The sequence below is a fragment of the Anarrhichthys ocellatus genome, unplaced genomic scaffold (assembly GCF_004355925.1).
Source record: "Anarrhichthys ocellatus isolate YVR2014 unplaced genomic scaffold, GSC_Weel_1.0 scaffold22, whole genome shotgun sequence".
Classification (NCBI taxonomy): domain Eukaryota; kingdom Metazoa; phylum Chordata; class Actinopteri; order Perciformes; family Anarhichadidae; genus Anarrhichthys; species Anarrhichthys ocellatus.
In genome coordinates, this window is record NW_022280052.1 from 1313000 (window position 1) to 1338431 (window position 25432).

Here is a 25432-nt window from a genome sequence, read left to right on the forward strand (position 1 = left end):
TAAAAACAGCTTGTATTTTGCGCAACCCATTGACAAAAAAAAGTTTCATCTTGACAAAATTGACCAAATTGAAAGATATAAAAACAAAGACTCAGTTTCCCATACTCAAAATGTTTTTTCTGTACCTGTATTTGGTGTTTGGCACATAGACGTCCCTGGCAGGGAACTCCAGGATCTCCCTGGTGGGGCGTACCCTGCTGTCTGGGTAAGGTTTGACCTGCAGAAGGTCAGGGGTCAAGCAATAGTGAGGGTTCTCCGGAGCTGGAGAAATGTCCAACTTCAACTGGGCTGTGGTGACAGAATGACAGAATGGAAAGGGAGCGAGTGTACAGGGAGGTAAAGAAAGACAAAAGGTGATTTATTTATTTGAAACACAAGTGGTTCACGTCTTCAAATTTCCAAGTAATTCAAGGGAATCGTGACACCAAATAGAGATGAGCATCAGGTTAACAACTACTGACGGGATAAATGATGACTCAATCAAAATGATTGTACCTGTGATGGGTCTGAGTCTCCTCAGCACCGAAGAAGGCCTTCTCATGTCAGCTAAGAACTTATACAAGTCCTCATCACTCAGTCTGTCCCCCTCCTAAAACTCACATGTGCAACGTCTAAATATTTCATACAAAATTACAAAGAGAAAGCTGAATGGTGTATGATAAGTAAGAGGACAAATCAGCCCAATCAGTGCTTTAAAAACATGTATCAGACTTGTATATATGTGGTTGTGGAGACCTGTTTGAAAAAGTTGGTGATGGTAAGTGTCGCAGGTCTAAATCCTGTCAGACTGCATGACTCGTCTCCACTGGTGGTCCTTTCCAGGGAACGCCTTCCCATGATGCTCGAGTTCCTCCGTTCTGACCATGAGCCTTTTCTCTCTGCACACAAGGGAAAAAAAACAACAACAGCATTTTAAAAACTTAAATTCTGTATATTGACAGAATATTCTTTTATGGGATGCTACAACAGGCTCAAGTTTAATCCCATATTTCTGACCCATGTGACAGAGAACATACATTTCTCTGATCTGCCTAGCAACAAAACGGCAGCCACCACAATCAGCATCAAAGATACCCTGTGAGGTTAAAGGTTAGACAAACACCAAAGGTCACACTCAAAATAACACAGCGAGGATCAATAAGGCATGATGTTTTGCTCTCTGTTTGAATTTCTCTTGTACTATTCGTTGTTGGCCCATGAGCCTTAGGCGTGTATGTATTTGTTACATTTTGTTTTACAAAGTCAGGAAATGTATCTGGCATCAGATCGGTACTCTGTATGAGCAGGAACCCAAAGCCCAGCTATCGCTTTCTGTATCTGGACTGAAAATCCCTCACTGAGATACCATATGTTTACAGTTACAATCCAAAGGGTTGTGTTAAAAAAGGGAATGTGAGACCTGTGAGGCTCATCTCCAGCTCCGTATCTCTCTCAAGACTGCCGGCACTGTTCACGATGTTCATCAGGTGGATGGCGGTCCAGGCGAAGGGCATGCGGTAGCGGCCAAGACGTTGGCAGAACTGCTCTGACTGGCCACGAAGCTTCTCTAACTTCTCTTTATTCTACAAAAAAAAAAAAAAAAGTTCACTTAAGTTTGTTAAATCTGCCATTTACAAAAAAAAAAAAAAAAAACATAGCTTGTATTACATACTCCTAATAATAAGCTTATATTACGGTTTACGTATTCACTCATTCATTAAAACTTGATTATAAATTGTAGAACATTTAGGTGATAATATGGTTTGCATTGCCTGGAACAGCGATGTCATTTTAAAACTGAACCTTTGGCTAACATAATGGATAAAAAAAAGAACATAGTTATTATCTGTAATAGTATCATTATAATTCACTTAAGACATGCCTCAAAAGGTTTTATGTGGCATTTAACATCTCATTTACACGGACCATACCTTGGCAGCATCTGACTCTTTGAAGACCATGTAAGGCTCAGCACACTCTCCAATATCACCTTGCTGCAGTACCTTTTCGAGCTGCAGACAAAGCACATACATTTAGTTACCTCCCTCACACACAGCAGCGAAAGGATCACAACGGGACAAAGACTGACCTTCAAATTACAGTATTGGCCTGACACAACACTTTCTTCTGGAAATTACGTAAAAAAAACAGAGTGGATGTCATATTGTATTGGAGGACCATTCAGGGGATCATATATTCGTTTTAAACAGAAACCAGTGTAACACTGGCTCCTACAGAGACTACTGTATTATGAGTTGTTTGCAGCCTTAATGCTATTCGGCTAACCAGCTCCTTTAAGTCCATAGATAACAGTATCAATAATTGATGGTGTCTTTCAGGATGAAACCTACAGGGGTTTCTAATGGCTCGTGTAGCGCGTTGTGCTGCCATGAAGGAAATAATGATGAGTGAAAAGGTGTCGAAAGCAGCGACCGACATCTTTACTGATGAAACAGACCTTGGACTGAATCATCCGTTATGCCTAATTTCCACTATATAGTTTGGCTCGACTCGACACTTTTGGTGCAAGGTCCTTTTCTACATTTTGTTTTCCAAAGTGGTATCTTCAAAAATTCTTACATCTTACACACAAACGTATCTATTTTTTTTTTGCTAAATCAAGACAAAATAAATCAGAACTGTGTGACCTTGATGACAAGGAAGACGTCCTGGGAAGGGTAGGAGATGGAGAATATGGCAGAGCGTGCCAGCGTGGAGATGGCTGCTGTCTGAATGTGCGGACGAAGCATCCCCTTCGTCTGCTCAGAGTTTAAGTCGAAGAAAAAGGTCTCCGATATCTGAGGGACACATCCAAACAGACACACAGGTGATTAGAACACAATCATAATGCACATTTTAAATGTAATCCATTGTCCATACCATAACCATATTCAATCATCATTTTTGAGTGAATGGCTGTGTCACAGCAACCGGATTTCTTCCTTGTAGTGGCTGACAATCAGGATAACATATCAGTAACAAATTACCCACTTGGTAAAGTAATGGAGCTCCAGTGCAGAGCAATATATATGAGAGATTTACTTGTCAAGGCAACTGCTACCCTCTAGTGTTTGTCAGCTAAAGGGAAGTGGAGAGAACCAGCAGTGGATGATCTTCTTCAGATAGATACATGGTTACAGTTTATGATTTAACTGCATTCCTGCAAGCATAACAGGGCCACAACATAAAGTTTTATAGTCAACTCATCAAATTCATTTTGGCCTCCCAACAATTTTAATGGTTTGCAGAAGTGACAACTACAACTCAGGGCTGAGGAGGCACTGAGGAAAGCATAACAGCGTACCTTTTTCTTTTCCTTGACATCGTATAAGGCCAAACTAGCAAATATCGGTTCAATTTCGATCTCAAACCTTCAAGGGGAGAGGAAAAAGGAATGGGGTCAGCAGAAAGCAGCAGTAAAATAAAAGAGTTAAAGGCTTTTTTTCCCCCTGAAAAAAAGGCTGTCCACCACTTACTTCAAGGACAAGCACTTGACGAGTAGCCTCTGGCCAAAGTGTTCTTTGGGTACTTCGGGCACACAATGGCGCTCAATGGGCTCCTCCTATACAGTCAGAGAAGATCACAAACACAAAAAAAATCAATAACTCTTTTTCAACACGACTGTGAATATCCACGCTGTGATGAAAAATAGATTACCGACATCCTGGGACTGGTTTAAAACACAGAAGATTGAATTCATTGCCTTACCCGGAGTGAGTAACCTTCAAAACTTCTACAGAAAAGTACAAAACGTGTATACAGATGTAATGGTGACTAGCAGAAAAAGGGGTTCCAACGAAAGTAAATGGGTAAAAGTCTACCTCATCGAGGGCCGGGTGCAGAGCGAAGACTTCGCGGTGGCGGTTGGCCTTGCGATGCTCTTCGTTGTGCCTGTCGATCTCCTCGTTGGGGGCCCGGTCGAGGAGGTGAGGGAGGAGGGCATCGGGGAGGGAGTTCTTCAAGTCAAAGATGCTGCAGGCCCAGCTGCCACGCGGGGTGTCGTCTATAGACATCGACCGCCGCTTCAGGTCATCCTACAGGACAAACAACACAAAAAAAATCGAACTATTTATGTGGTCATCCAAATATCTTTCTATCATCAATCGGAAATAGAAATCACAAATTTCCTTTTTTCTTTTTTTTTTTAACCACTGAATGATTAAGTACCTGGTCATCCTGGTAGCTGCTGCTGTCTGGCATCTCATCCGCCTCAAACACTTGTTTGGGCAGGCCCTTCTGACGCTCCTTCTGCTTATCCAGGGTGTTGGGGTTAAAGCCTGTACCAAGCTTGTGGTACCTAACGGAGAAAAACAGTCCTGTGCTTAACATTAATGCTCAATGTAGTCATCACTTTTTACAGCTATAATGTCAATATTAAAGAGTTAACGAGTGAAATCGGGTGATAAAATAATTCCACACAGTGAAGCCTTACCTTCTGTTGACGACGGTCCAATCTTCTGTGTAGGATCTGACACAGTCTCTGACATGAGTATCAGTGTCCCTGAAGCCAGACACACTCAAAAAAATCAAACACGTTTGATTTTAACAGCACGAGTCACACTTTAAACGCATTAGTCTCGGATGCACAAAGATGACAGGCTATCAGGCTGATGTTATTTAAAGTGATGTGCACTTGCAATGTTTGTGTCAGACCAAGAGCCAAAGCTGCAGTAAGTAATGATATTAAGCCCACGAACCTTTTATCTTTAAACATGTGGTGCAGTGTAGTGACTGAACAATACTTTGCAAACTTTTGAAAAAAATGTCCGCCTTTTGCTGAAGTCACTATAACCTCCAAAAGTCCAAAAGGAATAACAGCAAAATAAGAAAAAGAAAATGATAACAGACATACACAAACACACCATTCTTTTACTTCTTTAGAAGGGAGGCGATTGGTCTGATTAGGTTACTTTACTAATGAAACTCCTTGTGTGCAGCATCGAACACAAAGCAGGGAAATGGAATGAGAGTCAGCAAAGCCTCATGGCCATGCGGCAGACAATTTGAAGAGGGCAGTGTGGCAAGTGATAACGTTTACCATTTAACAAATGATAATAGAGATGGAAAGTGGAAATCAAATGTGGAACCACATGGTAAATGTCTAAAGACAATAACCATAATACAATTTGACATTTCAATACTCCGGTTCAAATTCAGACTCAGGTATATATTATCTATAATCTATTTGCTTAATGTTTATATATTTTTATGAATTCAAGATGCTGAGTGTATTTAATTAAAAAAAGTATATGCCTTTAGTGATTTAAAGCTCCGACAAGGAACTTTCATTTGGTGTTGATTTTGGTGGTCCCTGCAGACTAAAGTGGTGGTGTTAGTTCCAGAGTCCCTTTAGAAAAGTTATTAATCTACTCCAGCAGGGTCTGACAGTCTGCCCTGTGCAGTCCTGGTTCTGGTTGTCCCGTGCACACATTTATGAACAACATTTCCAGTGTTTCCTGTAGGATTTGTTGTCACAGCGGGCTGGTGGTCATCACACTGGGTTTAACTGTGTAACGGCAACAACAGATTGTTTGCTGATGCAGTCCGGGATCAGCAAACTGTCCGTTTCTGCCATTACTCAGGTTTAGCACCTTGTACTTAGGGCATAGTTTGGGCTCGACAAGCAACGCGCTGTGCCTTGCTCAACGCAGCAAAAAGCCGTCATGGCGCCTCACACGCCGTTGGAAATAACGGGTTTCATGGTGCAGTGGTGCGGTTGTCGCTTCCTGTGTAAAAGACCTTTAAGACCCAGGCGCTGGCTGAACTCCAAGTTGCTACTGCCACGAACTGAAGGTATGTCTCTAGAGCTGCCATCCTCTCTCTTTTTGGCAAAGTAGTCTCCTGGTGCCGGGAAGTGAGGAACTGCTGAGGCGCTGGCTAGTTAATTCTTCCCTCATTTGTGGTGTGATGAACATTAACTTCAAGCTACTGTAGCTGTCATATTTCGTGAGCCGCTGCTGCAAAATGTATAATGGAAACACTCATTGTGAGATGTGGTTTTACATCGACGTGAGAATTCATGTTGGTGGCTAAAACAAAGCTGACGTTAGCTGCATTTGTCCCTGCAAAGCTTTCTGTGATTAAGAGAATGATGGCCAACTTGCACCAGGCAATTGACAGTAGTATGTATTAAGTTGAGACTAATGAAGTGAGTAAAGATATTCATGACCAAGTTTCTTCTTTTCTTTCACGATTCATGGCGCTCATGAAAAAAACTACTGGCCTTGTCCACAGGGGCCAGCAAAGTCAACACAAAATGATAGTTCCTTGTAGTTGCTTTACCTCCACAACTACTTCAGTATTTCAATCGCACAGCACCCTTACCCTTCCTCCGGGACGGCTTGCGCAACTGTGCGACACTCCCTGGGTGTGTGGATGACCTCGATGTCATCTGGGGGGAACTCAATCAGATCTCTCAGGGGACCCGACTCAACGATGGGAGGGTGAGTGATGAGGTACTCCTCAAAATCCACCGGCTCCACCGCCTCTGTGAGGGGAACCTGGTGAGCAGTGAGAGGGGGGGGGGGGGGGGATCATAGGGATGGGAAGAGTTCATTAGCTGTGAAGACTTTGTCAGCACCTCTTCTTATTTTTAATGTACATAAATGTCTTGGCAAAGTCTTAAAAGTCTCACGTTTAAGGCTTTAGGGAATAGATTCCCCATAAAACATCTGAGAAAAGTAACAGAGCTTACACCACTAACAGGTCCAAAATATGGGGGTGATTTCTGTGATTTCTGTTGAGAGGAAAATCACTTCTAAAAACAGATACATTTGCTTAGCCTAATGGGTTTGCAGTCCTGACGATGCTTCTAAAATGACAAACCCAAGGGGAATCTGTTTCAGCAGGTTCTCTCTCTCTCTCTCTCTCTCTCTCTCTCTCTCTCTCTCTCTCTCTCAACATAAATACCTTTCACAGTTTAATTAAAAGCCAACTGTAGCCCTAACTAAGGAGGAGAGGGGGAGCATTTGCTGGTGTTGTGGCTCCGGGCTGCTCAGGGGGAATTTGGCACTTACCCTTTAACAAACATATTGTCTGGCCTCAATCATTTGTAACCCTACAAACACTGCAGCAGAAATTGGATGTGGGGAACAGGCCAATCAATGGTTAACCCTCATGGTATTTACAACAACAGCTGTGCGGCCATTCTAATAAACAGAAAATGATATCCTTGTCTTAGGTTGTAATATTGTGGTGAGACCAATATCAGCAGGCATCGCTACTGTTAAAATACTACACTTGTAAAGGCTGTATATAATAATAATAATAATACATTTTATTTATATGACAAAGGGACCAAGTAGCTGAACTGAGCAATCAATATTTGATGATGCATGTCTAACATTTAACCTACATTTCAACCCTTGCAAATCTGCAAAATGTTACAGTTCAAATCAAATCTACACTCTATAGCTACACATAAATACATCGTAAGAATGGTAACAAGTTGGGCACAGCACATTGTTTTCCAATCAGCCCAGAGTGTGATTTCTTTATACCAAAACTAATACAGGCATGTGAGCAGACAGTTCATCAGTGTGTGTGTGTGTTTGTTTGTTTTCCCAACATAGCAGACACCAGAATTGTATTTGGCCTAATGTGAAAAATCAACAGCATCTCTACTGTTGACAGCTGAGACACTGTCATTGTAATTTATGCTGTGTTTTCAGACTATGCAGCAGCAGCAGCTGTCACACTTGTGTGATGATCAAAGACTCGATATCAACAGTAGGCTCCAGCCTTTCACCGGTCTCTGAGACTACTCACTGTGTTGCTTGTTGCGGCCCCGACATTGAGGTTTTTGAATAGTTGCGGGGACCCCCCATACTGGCCAGCTATCTGCTTTCTGACCTCTGCTGCCACAGTCCTGCAAACAGAGGAGAGGTGGGAGGGTGGAAGAGAAGTCTATGTAATGATCCACAAACTAGACACTGTTGGCTTTGTTGTTATGACTGAGAATCACAACAATACAATACTGTAACAATGTTTGACCATAATAATAATAACAATGGGAGAAAACAGGTGATTCTGCAAAACACAATGCTGAAACATACTCCGCTATGATACATTATGATCGATACTGCAAGGCACTCTTCTATTACACAGCCTAAAACCTGTGGAACTGAAGAGGGAATTACCCCCTTAAATAGCTTATTAAGCAACATGAGCTTATTGTCATACTACATCAATTCTGCAACATCTCTTACCTTGTTCCCTGTCTCTCTCTACACTGTGAACTGTTAAATAAAGGCAAAACTGAAGACAAAATAAAAAGTTTTATATTTCAGATATGAGTGCGTATCAAAAGAGAAAACAATCGCAGCTCCGGGGCCACCGTACCAACAGTATCACAAGATATACCGCACGATGACTTGTGCTATTTGTCCCACCCCTATGGCTGAGAATAAACAGAAAACTTTCAAAGCCAATTTTACCTTATAATTCAATCAAATACATTCAGTCCTAAGGATAAGTGGTATTCAGCATTTTAGCTGCAAAAAGGGCATTAAAAAAAAAAAAAAGACTGCTGGATTTTGCTATTTTTTACCTGAAATACATGAAGCTTTTAAAGATCAGGCTTCCTAACTTGAACAATTTTACTCGCAATTAGGATTTTCTCTGTGTCTCATAGTCTAACCGTGTCGCTTCGGACAAACTCCTATATTCCACCCAGACAGAGAGGAAAGAAACAAGTAAAAACCTCTGGACCCCAGTGGTCAGCACAAAGCTCTTGCTGTTCAACAGCTACTGTTGCCACACTCATACACAGGTGCTCTAAATCACAGCAAGCACCGAAAACCACTCAGACCTTTGCCTTGAACAAAACAACAACGCAGCAAGTAGCCCAAAGTGACACAAACAAATAACAAATTTGAACCACGGATGAGGTTCAAAACTCTGAAGGCACAAGGTGACGTTACACAGGTAACACAGAGGCTGTATGGATCCAACCATTAGGATTAACCATGTTTATTCATTACTTATCTTCATAAGCAACAGCCATCTTCTGTTTGTCTTCGCTCTCCATTCTGAAAGCACTATCACAGTGACTAGTTTGAAGGTTACAGTAATGGTGGTGAGTAAGGATTAGGTGCGATCCAGTCAGCAATGTTGCAAAACTGCAAATGTCTGAACAGAGTCTGGTTTCCCTTAAAGCCACTGTAGTGCTGAGTTCATCACTGTTCCATCATAAAGAAATGCAATGTTGCAAAACAGAGGAGGTTTAAGCTAATCTCCTACAATGACAGCTGCATGGCCCGACTGGCCAGTTTTAAGATGAACTTCATTTAGAAGAACATGATAACGTGCTGTAGTAGAGATCCAGTGGGCCTCTGCAGTGCAGCGCTGTTCACAAACGGAGAAAGGCAATGGCACTGAACCGACAAACACATTCCACAGTCCTCCCACCAGACCTTCACTTGGCACAGACGAATAACTCGGGTAAACAAACAGCCGTCTCTATCTTGAGGATGGTAATAACACCGATAACTCCCGGGGAAAAATATATTAAATGGTGGCATTTGAAGATCATACTATAAGAGAACCATTCAACTGAGACATGTGGTGTAAACTTCTGGGTTAAAGTCATTTTAGTAACACAACTTTAGTCACTTTGTTTGTTTGCCTCAATGTGTGACATAAGCTAACTTACTTCCATTGCTAAAAATCACTTAAAAAGGTGGAATTGAGGCACTTTTTTCCCCATGGGTAAATGAACGTGAGCAACATTAAAAGAGTCTGAAAACAACAAACACATTTTTAACCTTGTGTTTAGGGAAGTTTCACTGAGATTTCAACTGCACAAATGCATGACGTGGATACAATATCACAAAGACTTGCACAGTATAGTTGTGATACAACAGCCAACCACCTTTGTGACGTTAAAAATGCTTATTTTCTGTTGAAACTGTGTCAGAAAGTAGTCTCCTCAGCTGACCATCCCATCAGGCATCTCAGCCTCATCCTGTGTAAACAACCTGCCATGAGATGGGGCATTCTCAATCCACAGAAATCAATACGAAAACTCTCAATAATAGGACGTGGTTTTGATTAACGGGGACTGGATTCACACTATAATAGAAATGCAGGCAACACCAACAAAGAAGTAAACATCCTGACATCCACGATCACAGCAGACAACTTCAGAATCCAACATGCAATGTTTTGTCGAAGAGAGGAAAACAGAGAAGATCATGTGTATGTTCTGCAATAATGTAGTTTTTACATATAGAAAACAAAATGCATTATAACAGATATTCCTCTTCTCCAACTCCAAGTCATCATGATAACCTCTCCAGAAGGGTGTAAAAGTAAAGATTTCTTACATTGATTCAGAGGAAAAACTGAATCAATAAGCAGACACATATTAGTTTTCTCTCAATATTTACAAGATTGACTTGACTGTGAATTCAATAATCAGCAAATATATATATATATATATATATATATATATATATATATATATATATATATATATATATATATATATATTCTATCTATATCTCTAACGTTATCCATCTATCAGCTGGGATGATGGTATTTGACAGCTCGCACAAAGACCTTTGTTAAAGAGATTAACGTACTTTGATCTGTCTGAGAGGCGATGGAGAGATTAATACATCGCTGTTCACTAGCTGCTGATGGAGGCTTTTGTTTCCAGTCTTACTGTATTACAATGATCTCTCTTGTCAATGGGCTCTCGCTTAAAACACAACTTAAAGTTCAGTCTCATCTCTACCGTTAGTGCCCACTAGCATCCCATCGTTAGCTAACGTTACAGTAGGCAGGTTAGCCAACTGTCAAAAATTAACGGTTTTCAATTTACAGTGAGTCCCTTTCATTGCGGATAACGAACGAAAACCAGAGTGCCTGTAATACATTTATTTCAACAATGTAACGTCTCCTTCCTTTGTTAGCATTCAGGGGGGAGAGAGACTAGAAGCTAGCGGTGACGCCGTCTGTCTGGGTGGGTCTGAGCATCTCTACCGATGTGGCTAACGAGCGGCTAGCTCTGATAGCTGGGCCTCCTCCACAGGGTTCCCTCAGTGGTTGGTCTGAGGGCGACCTACATAGAGGCGACATAGTGCTCAGTGCGCCTTTGACGAGCTCGTATCGGAGTCTCGAGTCTTTTACCTGCTGATTTTCTGGGCAAAGGCGCGGCGTTCAGCCATGGCAGTGGCCGCTGATGTGCTTTAAAATTCCCAGGCAGGCTTGCAGGCTTGCAGGAGGCAGACTCGGCTTTCCAGTCACTCACTACGGCCACAGGGGAAACTGGAAAACGGGAGAATGGGATCGTTACCGTAATGGCAGTAATGGTTTGCAACAGAACACACCCCAAAGAAAATCTATTGCGCACCGTACTGCGAGGAATAAAGCTACACTACACTGTTAAAGATTTTACATACATTTTACATCAAAGTCACCCTTTTTTATAAATGTCATTTAGTTTTGTTTATTTTTTCATTGTTATTTTGATTATTCCTCCTTGAGCACCGTGGACATCCATTTCAAGACATTCCCATACTTCTATGTTGTCATTTTTATTTCATACTTTATGATTTTACCTGAGAGATTAGACAAATATGATATAATAGTGTATGATATTAAGACCAAATAGGAGAGCCTTGTTGTCCTATCTACACAATACCAAATAAATACAACATAAAGTCAAAGTTAAAATATTTGTATCTGTTTTTTTCCCATTCTCAAATTAGTTATAAAAATCTAAATATTTTGCATTCATTAGATTATAATATAAGTATACTTTCAGTAATGTTTTTATTTGTTGTTAAATGGTTTTTATATTTACTTTATTCACTTTCCCTCAAGTGTAACCACTTTGCAAGCATTCAATAAAAGTCTTTATTCATCTTTACCATTCTTCAATAGATATATAATATCCGATTTTCCTTATCTAGTAATTATTTAACATTACACATTTGTAATATGTTTAGTCTCGTAGAACTTTTTCAAGAGAAGCATGTGTACGAAAAATAAATAAATATACAGTACTACAAGCAGAGACCAACACATAGAAATCCACATCAAAAACACAATTCATTCAACGTTTTAAAAAGTTACAAATTACAACTGATATCATGCTGAATATTAAAACGTAACAGTATATTTAAAAAATGAAAGAAAGAAAAATAATCTAAGAAATTGCTTAAAAACTTGATGCGAGTGATCAGTTAAAAAAATAATCACCATGTTAAAATTCCTATGGTGTATGTTTATTCTGGTGTGTGATGTGACCATGCATGTGGAATGATGGGTTATTCATTCACAGGCAAATGATGATGTTAATTGGAGATGACGTGCTGAATGTGTTTTGATGAGATAGACGCCTCTGTCTTTTTATTCGTCGCCCTGCCTGCATCACAGACTGCGCCTTTATACGACAAAGTATGTTTTGTCACAAGGAATAACTCAAACGAGCGGAGCTTTAATTCCAGACACCAGTGAATCGTCGGCAAACCCCGCTCGCTCGGGCTACCTGGACTTCTACATCGAGCGTCTTCTCAGCCCCAACGGAAACCCCGCGAGATCACGAGTTTCCACTCTTCTACTTCCTCAATGTGTAAACATTGCAGACCGCAGAGCAGTTTTAAGTTATGCGGCAAGTCATGGGCGATACACCGCGTTAAACTATTGGTATTACAACAATATACAACGTTGTAACGTTTGTACAAAGCTACAAGTGGGGAAAAAAAACCTGGATCGAAGAGGAAGTTCCGAGGTAACTGTCACTGCAAGCTGTGATTTCACGTAATTTTCCTTTAGGAAGTGATGCTGATCCAGTGAACTATGCACACTCTCTTCTGTGCGTTCGCATGTGTGTTTGTGCACTAGGGTGTGTGCGCGGTTTGGGAATGGGTTGCATTCCTTGCTGGTCCAAATGGAGAATAAAAGGAGCGACGAGGTGGACACATTGAAGACAAAGTTCTTCTCTGTGTGGCACAATGTGAAATACAGTAAGTCATTCACACACACACACACACACACACACACACACACACACACACACACACTCGACTGACACACAGCCCTGCCACCCAAGCGTAGTCCTGTCTTCACTTTATTTCTAATGCTTTCATGCATTACTTGCTGTGTTGTTTCGACCTGTCCATATAGCTTTCAATCTTATTTTCTTGACCGGAGTTATGTTACTTAAAATGGAATTTGTACAAGTGAAATCAAAATCAGCTTTATTGACCAAGTATGTGTACACATAAAAATATTTTGACTTTTTGTGTCCTTCATTATACTTACACACAGTTCAAAGATCAATTTCCAGGAGGATAGAAATAGACATACAGCTAAAAAAAACAAGGACAATGCAGCTGAACAAAGACAGGTAAACATAAATATGCTGTTCAACAACATACAATGTCTATATACGAGTCAAAGAAGATACAGAGAGAGATCAACAACATGTACTGCAGACACAAGAGTCGGCACAAATAATAACAAGCATCAGAATTCAATGAGACGACAACCTACTGCTGTTGAGTCAGCCCTTAAAATAGCTCTATGTCATTCTGTGCCACATTGTATTCTTTCAGTAAGACTAAAGTGTGTTTATTTAAAACACCATGGTTATTATCTACCTTTTTAAGTAACAGGAAGAAAAGCAAAATATGGAGTAAGTAGGATAAGAAGAGCAAGTAGGCAGAAATCTTGGGACTGACCCAGATCACTGAATGATGGGTGTGGTAGAGCAGGTGCGCCAGCAAACTGAGTAAACGGTGTCATGGCCGGCTCAAAACCATGACAAATAACAAGAGGAGTTACAACAAATAAAAATGTCAAAACCTCATGAGGTGTGGCGGTCAGTGGTGCTAATGTGTACGCATGAATGAAAGCCTGAGTGTAGTGTGGTAAAAGGAAAGACTACCTGGAACAGGTGAGGTGCCCTCTTATAGGACCGGGAACACTGGGCACAGGTGTTCCGAATTCGCCCCAACCACGCAGACAAGCAGCCGGCTCAGTAGCCAAAAGAGGCGAGGTCGTCACAACAGGACGAGTTTGGTTTTTAACCAGCAACTTAAACGTAACCCATTGTCTTCTTTATTGTGTGTCTTAGGTTGGGCTCTGAAATCGAAGACCTCATTCAGTAGAAACTCCCCGGTGCTTCTCCTCGGAAAAGTTTACCATTTTAAGGCTGAAGGTATAGTGCGCATGCATACGACTACAATTACAATACACACGGACTGCATTCCCTATATTGACATTCACATGCAAACACATCCAAAGGCTTGACATACACACCATTTAATGTCATTACTGTAACAGCCATATGGGGTCTGGTGAGGACATTTCAGATTTAATTGCAGGGACCACAAAGGATGACATTATTTGGGTCATTATTTTTTTGGTGCACAGCCCTTTTGCAGAAATAAAAAAATTCCATTGTGCAATTATTTGATTTGAAATGAGACACAAGCTTTTACGTTAGGTCCAAAACAGAAATAGTAGTAGGATTCTTAAAATGAATACATGATTAACTTTAACCAGTAGATTTATCATCTGGATCACATGTCATTTGTTTGCCCCAGATGACGACAGCGCCACAGAAGCCTGCTGCGAAGCCGGCGACGAGGACTCCGTCATGGGGAACATTGAGGCTTTCCGCAAGGATTTTGCGTCCCGAGTGTGGCTCACCTACAGGGAGGAGCTACCTCCTCTGCCCAGCTCCACCCTGACCTCCGACTGCGGCTGGGGCTGCATGCTGAGAGCCGGGCAGATGATGCTGGCGCAGGCACTTATTCTGCACTTCTTGGGCAGAGGTGAGTAGAAAGATGGTGACCACGCCTGAGTTTATGGTCCGACCCTAGACGTTCAAAGGGATAGGAGGGAATGCTAAATATATTTCTTCTTTACAAAAGTAGGATCATTTTTTTTTCTGGCTTTACTTTAATAATTTCCAATTTTTTGTGAAAAGCTAGATGAGACCAAATCATTTATTTGACAATTTTAGTGGGGAAAATTGCATTGGTTAAATTGCTCATCACTTCCAGGCATAATGAACAACTCACGGGGGGGGGGTGTCACACACACACACACACACACACACAGACATTTCTTTATTTCACAAGCCAAAATGTTTGGGAACCCCTGCTCACAAGGTTAGAGAAAGGGGGCTTGTGGCTGTAAGGAAGCTGATTTGAATCCTCAGACTAGCTGGAAATTCTGGTTGTGACCCTGCAGCTCCCAGGTGTTCATTTTTTGAACTACTTGATATGAATGTGGAGGTGGGCATTCATTAATTAGCAAAAGCCTTTTTTGTAATGATCCGGAGATCTAAAAATGTATCCAGCATGGTAACTACAGTGGCTGAAGATGTGGGCAGCATAAAGATATGGTATGTCCTAGTTATAAAGAAATTTCAAGAGTGAATCAGATTACAGATCATTGAAGAAGAATTTTGAGATGCATTGCGATTGGATCCCATGTTCGTCTTCTTTATTTCTTTTCAGTACCTCTTTTTCTAAGCAGGAAGCCAAACTTGTAGCCAGTTTAGACAGTTTCCTCATCCTCTGAAAGGGCAAGTTTAATTTAGTTGATGCAAAGCATTTAAGATGAGTGAATTCCTCATATCTTTGTCAGAGCTGTTGTCTCTGAAGTGTCCGAGACTTTACCGGTCCACACAATGAGATGACTGCCAGTTTAATGCAGTCATTTAGAAAACAATATTTAAAACTTGTTCTTCTGTCCAATCTAAAATATGTCACTAATGAAATATTTCTCTATAAAATGACTAATGGCCACTTAAGGATATTTATTGATCAATTTCACTTTGATTCACTTTGGATCAAGGTCATTTTGTTAATGCCTTAGACTCTACTCTGGCCCATTTTATGGCCTGGGCCACTCCCTTCCTCTCCGCCTTCGGCTCCCACCCTGTTTGTAAGGCTAAGGCACCGTTAAAGTGAAATACTGGGACACTCAAACTTATAATTGAACAGAATGACACCTATTCTGTGACTGAAGCGCACAAGGTTCTGTCTGTTTAAGGCAAAAAGCTTAAATTTCACAAGTTCTTAAAGACTTTTTGTTTGCTGTAAATTTAACTTTGATGCGTTGAATGATCAGGTTCAGAGAGCCTCATAGATATCTGGTCAAATAGTATATTTCATTACAAACCTGTGAGCTTTTCTTGCACTACAAATACAACCTCTATTTTACGTATGGATTGTTCATCTCTTTTCTGTGTTGTCATGTTACAGTTGTTTTGAACCTATGCTATCCTATCTCTTTAATCTCCTTCAATATTGTGTGTTAAATCTCATCTCTAGAACTTTCTTTCTTTGTCAAAGGTGTTTTTGAGTGGCAGCCTATTCTTCAACAATTGATACATTCTTAAATGCAGTATAGGATACTGGTCTAAGAAGTAAAGTTCTTAAGCCTAATAACATGTGTATTCAAAGGCAACTTTACTTAGGTTTTGGTCTCTAATGTTGATTGTAGCTGATGATTTATTCCTCCACAGACTGGACCTGGTCGGAGGCGATGTCGCTCCAGCCTTTAGACACAGAGACGTGGACTACCACTGCAGCCAAGCGCCTGGTGGCCTCTCTGGAGGCGTCTCTGCAAAGTTCCCCCAGGCCCTCCGATGAAGGATCACCACCCACGCACCAAGCCCAGGCCCGGGGATCCACAGAGGAGGCAGATGCACATTTGAAAGAGATGTACCACCGCACTCTGGTGTCCTGGTTCGGGGACAGCCCCTCGGCTCAGTTCGGCCTCCACAGGCTGGTTCGCATGGGCCTGACGATGGGGAAACAGGCGGGGGACTGGTATGGGCCTGCTGTGGTGGCACACATCCTCAAGTAAGTCTCAAAACGTGGATTTCAGAGTAACTGCTATTTTAAACATTGCATTTCACATTTCACATGCACCCCACTTCTGGCTTTCACATAATGATTTATTGCTGCACAGCATTAACAATCATGTTTGTTGATCGATTAATACACCGATTTTATTGGGGGGCAATTATGTTAATTTTATCTATAATTTAGTAGATAAACTTTCATTAAAATAGCACTGGTAGTAAAATTAAGCAAGCAAACATTTATATTGGAGAAGCTGTATCTGTTAGTTTTACTCGATAAATTACTTAAGTAATCAATCAGTGCAACAAAATTATCATCATTCATTTTCTGTCAATCAACTAAATAGTTTCAGCACTATTAATGTTAATGTCCTTTTATTTCAGCCATTGATGAGAAGTATTTTAGTCAAGATAAGGATGCAAAACATCTTCTTTGACCTGCTTGAGGTGTAAAACAGATCTGTATGTACGGATATTACTAAGAGCCAGCAGGATTTTTATAAACCCTTGCGGAACTGTCCATGTGTGAACTGGCCATTGTATAATCATTACAATTAAGTTGATGGTGATGTACAGTATATACTCGTGATGTTAACTTAGCATAAGCTCTGCATGTAGACATTTACATCCCCTCACTCTCTCTGCCTCCTCTCTCTCTCTCTCTCTCTCTCTCTCTCTCTCTCTCTCTCTCTCTCTCTCTCTCTCTCTCTCTCTCCTCTCTGTCTCTGTCTTTAGGCAGGCTGTCGAGGAGGCGATGGACCCTGGCTTGGCGGGTATAACCGCTTATGTCTCCCAGGACTGCACAGGTATGAAAGATGAGGCTGCTGCTGATACAAACAGGATACTGGGCACAACGCCCAAACTGACCCTTCTTTTTCCATCTCTCTCTCTGCCACTGGGAGACTACGGAGTAGCTTAGAGGGGTGACAGGAGACTCACTGTGTCTATTACCCAGCAAATACATCAACTCCAAATCTATAACGTCCCACTCCAACTTCTTCTTAACCCCAATAACTTGTTTTTTTGATTCATGTTTGTCTTCTCAATAGCCAGAGCAGAAGAAAGCTGGTGTGAGAGCGAGTGTCTTGCCGTGTTATGAGTCTGATATTAGAGAGTCGCAGAGAAAAATGGGAGCGAATTCAACTTGTGCGCTTTCGACCTCAAAGACAGTCTGTACAAAATGGAATTAATCAAATGTCAGTCAAAATAACAGTTAACAATTTAGAAAATCTGTTGTTAATATTTGATGTCATTCATCAAGCAAATATGCTAATCATGCACTATTTCCTGTTTCTCAAAGTGGCAGAATTTGCTGCTTTTATCTGTGTTGTATCAGTATGAATTTAATCTCTTTGGGTTTTGGATGTTTGGTCGGACAACACAGGGACTTTGGAGACGTTATCTCATTTTACGAAAGGTTTTGAGATATGGTGTTTGCTGTTCATTCAGACATTTAAAGACAAACTGTGAAATATTTCAAGATGATGAAGTGACATTTATGAATCACACTTTTACTGAAAATATGCATATATTTGGAAATCTTGCAGACAATTATGAGAAATAAGAACTGTCTATCTCATACAAAAAAAAAAAAAACCATAATCATCTGTTCATTAACCGTTCTTTCTAATGACGTTGACAGAATTGCAGATTGACTGACGGGGCAGATATGGAAACAGACAAATGACTTTTGTGTTATTGATCCTCCGTAGTGTACAGTGCTGATGTCATCGATAGCCACAGGGCACCAAGAGCAGGGCCGGCCTCAGCTGAGAGATCCGATGCCCCTCCCTCCCCACAGAGCGACCAACCAGTGTCCGCCTCCGCCCTGTCAGACAGCCGCGCTGTCATCATCCTCATCCCGGTGCGGCTGGGGGGGGAGAAGACAAACCCTGACTATTTTAACTTTGTAAAGGTGAGGGATACATGTAGGTCAGGGTGGTTTGTTGAACTCTTTTGGTGTTTGATCACATATACACTCACAGGGCTTAAGTAAGTAAGAGTAATTACTCTGTGAATAGGTTACTGTGGGGGTTGATGAGTTTAAAATGTCTGTTTTACTCTCATTGAAATACAGTATGTGGGGAAACAAAATCAAAGTATTTAGGCTCCCAGTCAGATGTACTTTGTATTTCTCTGTCCCTGTCTCTGCATTTAGAGAATACTGAGTCTGGAGTACTGCATAGGCATCATCGGAGGGAAGCCCAAACAGGCCTGCTACTTTGTAGGATTTCAAGGTTAGTCTTAGCTTAAATGCAAAACAGAGAAAGACACACAGAGAGAGGCTGGGGTGAATAACAGATTATTTTGCATAATATACCCTTCCTATGTGGAGAGACAAAGTAAGTTAATGTATTCCTGTTTGCGTGAGGAAAACGGAGAGGAGTGGAGATGGAAGCAAGTGAAGCAGGGCTTACTTTATTCTCTCTGACCCATCAAAGCCTCTCCCATTTATCACAAGTAAACCTCCCAAGTTGTGAGCTGTAATTGATTTCCATAGGAGGCATGCATTAAATTTCCTGCGGGGCCCCAAAGTGAGCCACTCTTCATCACCTTCAGGAGCCAGGAGGAACCTTCAGTTGTACATCTTGGCAGTCAATATTTACGCATTTACATTTTCCCAATTTGAAATACAGTGGTGGATGATGTCTAAATGACAAGCGATACATTCTCCCTGCCAAGGCGCGGTACAGCGCCGCATTTATCATATGCAAATGGTTGAACATAATTGTGTGTTTGTAAAAGTAATCCCCCCCCCCCCCACAAAAATTAAATGACAACCTCTTTTTTTGTGGGTGTAAAGAATGTGCTTGTACAAACGCATGTGATTATGCAGAGTTTAATCCACCGTGGTGGATATTAAAAAGCAACAGCCTTCTGGGAGGCATATTTGACGCACACAAGCCTAACAGTAGACCAAGCGGGTGACTTTGAGCTACTCTGCATAGAAATTGGAGAGAAGCACGTTTTTGTAATAATCCGATGTTTTTGAATAACTTGTCTTTTGTTTTGTCCTTGCAGATGACAGCTTGATTTACATGGACCCTCATTACTGTCAGTCTTTTGTGGATGTCAGCACCAGCGATTTCCCTCTCCAGGTAATGTGAAATTACACAGACGAGCTGACTGGGGCCCCAGTAATGTGAATTTAATAGTTTCTGTTAGTACTTAAGGGTATGAATCTTAAAGCAGCCCATGGCCCAATTACCGAGTCCCTATCTGCTGATTTATTTGCTGCTCAGATGTGTGAAGCTGCCACTTAAGAGAAATACGGCAAATACGGGATCAGGTATTTGTGAGCCTGAATATTTCAGGACCCATACATAAAAATCAGCACACGGTGCTGTATAGTAACTTTGTTTTATGCTTTTGCATGCAGTGGTATACAATGTGACAACACACCAGAGTTGTAAATTGATGGATGCTGTGACAGCAGATAAATAGGATTTCATTCATCAAATGATGCAGAATACATCTTATTCGCTGTTGTCGCTGCCATGAAGTGTATGCAATGCCCCGCAGTTCTAACACATTATCTAGCCCTTCAGCTTGATGAATATTTTCTAATGTATTTTGTCTCTTTTTGTCTAGTCATATCATTGCCCCTCACCAAAGAAGATGCCTTTCAGCAGGATGGACCCAAGCTGCACCATAGGTTTCTACTCTAGAAATGCTCGAGACTATGAGAGAATCAGCCAGGAGCTGTCTAAGGTGGGGAGTAGTGCTGCCTTAACACAGGACTCCTTAAAATGACTTCACAGCGCCAACATTTCACAATAATTATTATTATCACCATGCTATTTTAATTCTGTTTTGTGCCCTGCAAATGTGTGATCGGTGTGGTAAATATTGACCAGTAGGTGGCACCATTTAGCCATGAATCTTTTCTTACTTTGCTTCTCCGACCAGTCAACATGTTGGGTAGATGTTGTAAACCAGCCTCTAAAGAAATTATACGACACTGAATATACTGTAATTTCTAAGAGGGAATGATTAAGGTGCAATAAGATACCACTCGTTAGGTTAAGTGATGAAATTGAAAGCAAACTGTTATGAAGTGTACAGGATGGCGCAACGCTAGCGCTCCTCTGAAACACTGTTGTTGTTCCAGGTGCTGCAGCCGTCAGCAAAGGAGAAATACCCCGTGTTCACTTTCATGCAAGGTCATGGCAGAGATTACGACCTGTCTGCAGGCCTGACCTCGGAGAAGAGAGAATGGCCCTTCATCCGTGACCCGCGGAGGACGGTCACCACTACCGGGGACTTTGTGCTGCTTTGACGGCGCTGTTTAAAAGACTACAGACGGGGAACTTCTTCTTTTAATGAATCGAACTGCTGATATCCAAAGCCTCATGTCTGAGCTTGTTGTGACACCGAAGGTTATGGAACTTTTTAAAACCACAGTAACTTGGTGAACACATCCTGAAAACTTATTATAGTATTTATTTATTTTTTGCCTGGAAATGTGAACTGTTGCTTAACATTTGGTCAGGAAGCTTTTGGTGCTCTGCTTAATTTAGTGACTTCAAATGTTTTACATAGTCCTCTGAAGAAGAGGAATACTGTTCATTTTGCACCATTTATTTGTTATATGGACTTAAAGGCAAACTGTTGAAAGCGACTATATTGACACGTCCAATTTTGAGAGATTTGGTGTCGGAAGTCTCAAAGGGATTTGCTTATAATGATTATAAGGTCCAGTTCAGCACAACACCACAACGACGTAACAGTGTCGTATGGCGTTGGTCCACTTTAAAATCCTTTCACAGGGCTGCATCTGCAGTATTTCGACAAACGTCTCTTAACTGTGGTTAGCACTGGGCTAAAAGGAGTATTGTAAAAGCCTCAAATAATATGGGCCGAGGGCTCTCTGATGACGGAGCAAAGTAACTTTTCCAAACTTCTGTGCCACAAAACTCAAACAAGATGAATTCTTCACCCGACACGTCACCAGCAGTAGCATGTGGGACACATGCTTTAAAGGACACTTTCTTCATAATTGTGCCAACACATCTTTTTAGCTGATTTCTTAGTCGGAGGAATAGCATGTGATGGTGTTGTGTGATGGTATAATTATTTGCTTGTCTTGTGTGTTTTAGAGTGGTACTCAATGTTATGTTAATGTTTTTTTTCCTTATTTCCAGTCTCCAGCAGTGAGTGACTAAATGATCTGTTGCCGTTCCTACGGAACACCTTTACAGTATCTACACCTTCATACACTTGAAATGAAGAACTACACGAACACATGTTAGGTTGCAAAACTTGTCATGCACTTAGATTTTTCATTTCAAAAAGACTGAAGTATTCTGACTGATGTATATTTTTCATGCGCTTTCCTGCATTACAGGACGTGCATGTCTTTTTGAATAAATTAACTGTATAATATGTTTAATAACACGTCAAAAAGTTTAATAAAGTGAAAAATATTTGACTTTCTTAATCCGTTTGCTTCTTTTGGGTCCACTTGAAGCATTTGAAGTGACAAAAAAAAGTGTTTGCTTCATTTTCAGTGCTCGATGCAAACCTCAGTGGTGTGTTGAAATGCATTCAATCCCTTTCTCTCCCGGTCAAATGTAATAGATTAAAACTAATCGTACGTGCTAACCATCTCTACAGCCCATTAACCAGGGACCGGAAAAAATGTGACCCAGTGACACTGGCAGCAATTGTGTTCCTCTGCAGAGGAAAAGAAAATATCCTTGTGTGCAAAGCTCTGTTACCATGGATAATCTGTGTGTTTCCCCCTTAGTTTGAGCTATGCCGGACTGTTTTTCTGTACAATACAAATTCTTGTATTATGATGAGCCTTGCTTTTTAAAAGGATGGAACTGTCCCTTGTGTGAGAGAGCCGGGGCAAGGGTGAGGATGGATGGACAGAAACGAAGAAGAATCCCCTCATCTGTTTTCTTCTCTACCACGGAGAAGCAATGGCAAAACACATAAAGGCATCATTTAGATCCCCCGTCTGATCTGTGTGTTCGTCCGTTTTGTTTTTTTCTTTTTATGGACGGCCGACCGGCTGTGTGGACAGAGCGGGAACATCGAGTATGCAGAAGCAAAAGGACCAGCGACATTCTCCAACTTTGGAAGATGGAAGGGTTGAACGGGCAGGAGGGAAGCGTAGGGAGGGGGTGAGACATTTGGGGATTTTTGTCTGAAACATGAAAGAGCATTTGTGCTGGGGGGCACACAGCGCTCTGAGGGTTGTCTGTGTTCGCCATGTATTTACAGGGGATGTATGAATATTTGATTAATGAGTCACAGGCTCGAGGGAAATGCAATAAGCGAGTGGTGGCTTTACAAAGCAAGCCGATCACACACATACAGACACATACACTATGCTCCCCCCGTTTAGCGCAGCTGCCTAAAGTGTCATTGACATTGCAGATTCCTGAAAATCTAATCTGCAGCCGGGAAAATTCCTCACAAAGAGGGAGTCCATGAGAGTCATTCCTCTGTTCCACAGATGGATGGATGGATGACGGGGGGGATGCGCGTAAAGACCCAGAGACGCCCAATAAAGATTTTATTTTGGTGTCATCTGCAAGAGGAAATGGCTTGTGGCATGCAGCCCTTAGAGGGATCAACAGGGAAGGGGCCTTCTCATATCTTAAGATCATACCTGTATTAGGGATAAACCCCTGATTAGGTTTAGTCCTACAGGCTTCACTGGGACAAGGAGACCTTTGGGACTTTACCAACAAACCAAAGGTGTGATCTGAGAGCAGCTGGGTGAATCTTGATACCATGATAAGCTGTTAAAGGTTGAGTTTGTAGATGCTATCTTCAAATTGACACAGAAAATGGGAGAGGAAAGAGGAAAGGACACTGACACCTTTATGCATTTGTCAACAACTTAAAAGAAATCTGTGAAAGAATTTCTTTAAAATTAAGGTTTTGGACATAACTGGAAAAAGAAGGATGCAGATCTCTCAATATCAGTGCATGTAATACAAGATTAATCATAAATATTTTTGCTGTGAAATAAATGGTACCGTTTTAACATATATAATGCAAGAAGGTGCTTTTTGATGTGTTACCTCCCTTACAGGCCTATGGGGAATACACATATTCTCAGTACTGAGTGGGGTGTGTTAAGCTTTCTCCGTCTCATGCTAACAGTGTCAACACATTAAATGGTTTTCTTTTCTGTGACAATGTAATGAAAACTGTCTCTTTCAGGTGTATTGACGGTGTCTGTGATACACCAGAAAGCGTCGATTCTATTCCCTCTAACCCCGTGGTTCTTGGGATCTCCTCCAGCCAAGATCAGACCATGATGGATGACACTGAGAACATCCAGAAGAATTACATTTAACAAAAAGGGAACGACACGGTTGAAATGTAATATGCACAGTCTGTGTATGTATGTGTATGAGAGTGTGAATGTGTGTGTGTGTGTGGATGTGAAGAAGCTCAAAAATGATGTGTACAGTCTTTTCCATTCATGAGTAGTGTGTAAATTTATATGGATGAGTGTGTAGTTTACATATGTACGTCTTGTGTGTAAGTCATTCTAAATCTTAGGTGTCACACTTCCTTCCTGTCTTCACACCAGGTGCAGGGGTGCTAGATTTATACCCAGTAGCCCTTGCCCACCCTTGTGGAATGCCATGCATCTTCAAACAGGTACTTCACTTTGAAATCTCATCTCGGCGTGATATCTCTAGGCGGCTAAATATATCCGGCTCCCGGATCCTGCAGCCGTCGGAGCGTAAATACCGCCTGCGCTGCATCAGACTGCATTCAGAGTCTCAAGTCTGTCCACCCAACTGTCCACTTGTCTCCACCCGTCTCCTTCCACCAACTCATCCCCTATCTATCCTGTTCACAGGAGCTCCTGGAGAAGTGCTGAGGCATTGCATGCCTCACACATCTCTTCTGGGTTGAAGCCAGACCGATGTCATGATGCTGTGATTAATCAGCACAACACAGGACAGGAGCTTTAAGTGAACATGACCCACAACACATATAAGGTCAAAGGTTCTTCAACTTTTTTTGCACCCCCGGGAATCAAACAGGAGAAACACGTTTAATAAAACTGCTTTTCTTGTAACATATTCTTTTCGGAATCACCAGTGCATTCTTCGAATAAACATGGCGGCAAAAGCTATGACACCTTATAATGAACCATAGACTAGACTTAGCAACTATTCAATGGCTATTGACTTTTAGTGTATTCATGTTTTTGAGTTGATGGTCGGGTACATTCCTTTATTGTTTTGAAATATTATATATGTTTTTAATTATTACAAATAAATTGTAATTCAAAGCTAACAAAATTAATTAATTAAGTTTAAAAAAAAAGTTTGTAGTGAAACACGATCCTTTGTTTCAATTTGATTAGTTTCTATGTCATTTTGCGTATTATTTTTGTTGAAGCGTTCCTAATAGTGTAGTGTTAGTAAATTCAAACATTTTACCCTGATTTAGAGGAGCTGTATCTAACATTCTGAGCAATATCGCAGCAAGCAACTATTTGCTATGTACAAATATAGTGGAGTAAAATTTACTTGAGTAGAGAATGAAGTCACACTCCCTCTGTGTTTGCTGTAATCCACCAAGACATACAATAGCTGGGCCCGGCCGTGTCTGCCTTCACTGCATGTTTGCGCATGT

General features: G+C 41.2%; 2 protein-coding genes across 23 annotated transcripts in view; one reads left to right on the forward strand and one right to left on the reverse strand.

The window, feature by feature from the left end:
• dock7 (dedicator of cytokinesis 7) overlaps positions 1-11261 on the reverse strand; it is a 47633-nt gene extending 36372 nt beyond the window's left edge. For all 21 annotated transcript variants that reach the window (XM_031859340.1, XM_031859341.1, XM_031859343.1 and 18 more), the window contains exons 1-14: positions 11113-11261; positions 7747-7846; positions 6304-6479; positions 4412-4480; positions 4147-4276; positions 3801-4013; positions 3456-3541; positions 3284-3350; positions 2628-2777; positions 1911-1991; positions 1400-1562; positions 736-878; positions 496-589; positions 126-288 (exon numbers count right to left, since the gene is read on the reverse strand). In XM_031859340.1, coding sequence (XP_031715200.1) covers positions 126-288; positions 496-589; positions 736-878; positions 1400-1562; positions 1911-1991; positions 2628-2777; positions 3284-3350; positions 3456-3541; positions 3801-4013; positions 4147-4276; positions 4412-4480; positions 6304-6479; positions 7747-7846; positions 11113-11150 — 1673 coding nt within the window. In that variant the 5' untranslated portion in view covers positions 11151-11261. The remainder of the gene's footprint in view (positions 1-125; positions 289-495; positions 590-735; positions 879-1399; positions 1563-1910; positions 1992-2627; positions 2778-3283; positions 3351-3455; positions 3542-3800; positions 4014-4146; positions 4277-4411; positions 4481-6303; positions 6480-7746; positions 7847-11112) is intronic.
• Positions 11262-12564: 1303 nt separating this feature from the next.
• atg4c (autophagy related 4C, cysteine peptidase) lies at positions 12565-22244 on the forward strand. 2 transcript variants are annotated; one of them, XM_031859816.1, is made up of 11 exons: positions 12565-12718; positions 12832-12953; positions 14066-14149; positions 14538-14768; positions 16472-16811; positions 17549-17619; positions 18526-18728; positions 18972-19050; positions 19835-19911; positions 20405-20524; positions 20925-22244. In XM_031859816.1, the coding sequence occupies exons 2-11, from the start codon at positions 12878-12880 to the stop codon at positions 21090-21092; spliced, it is 1449 nt and encodes a 482-aa protein (XP_031715676.1). In that variant the 5' UTR covers positions 12565-12718; positions 12832-12877; the 3' UTR covers positions 21093-22244. The 2 variants fall into 2 exon arrangements, with proteins under 2 accessions (XP_031715676.1, XP_031715677.1); XM_031859817.1 differs by lacking the exon at positions 12565-12718 and having other exon boundaries at positions 12730-12953.
• The last annotated feature ends 3188 nt before the right edge of the window (positions 22245-25432 follow it).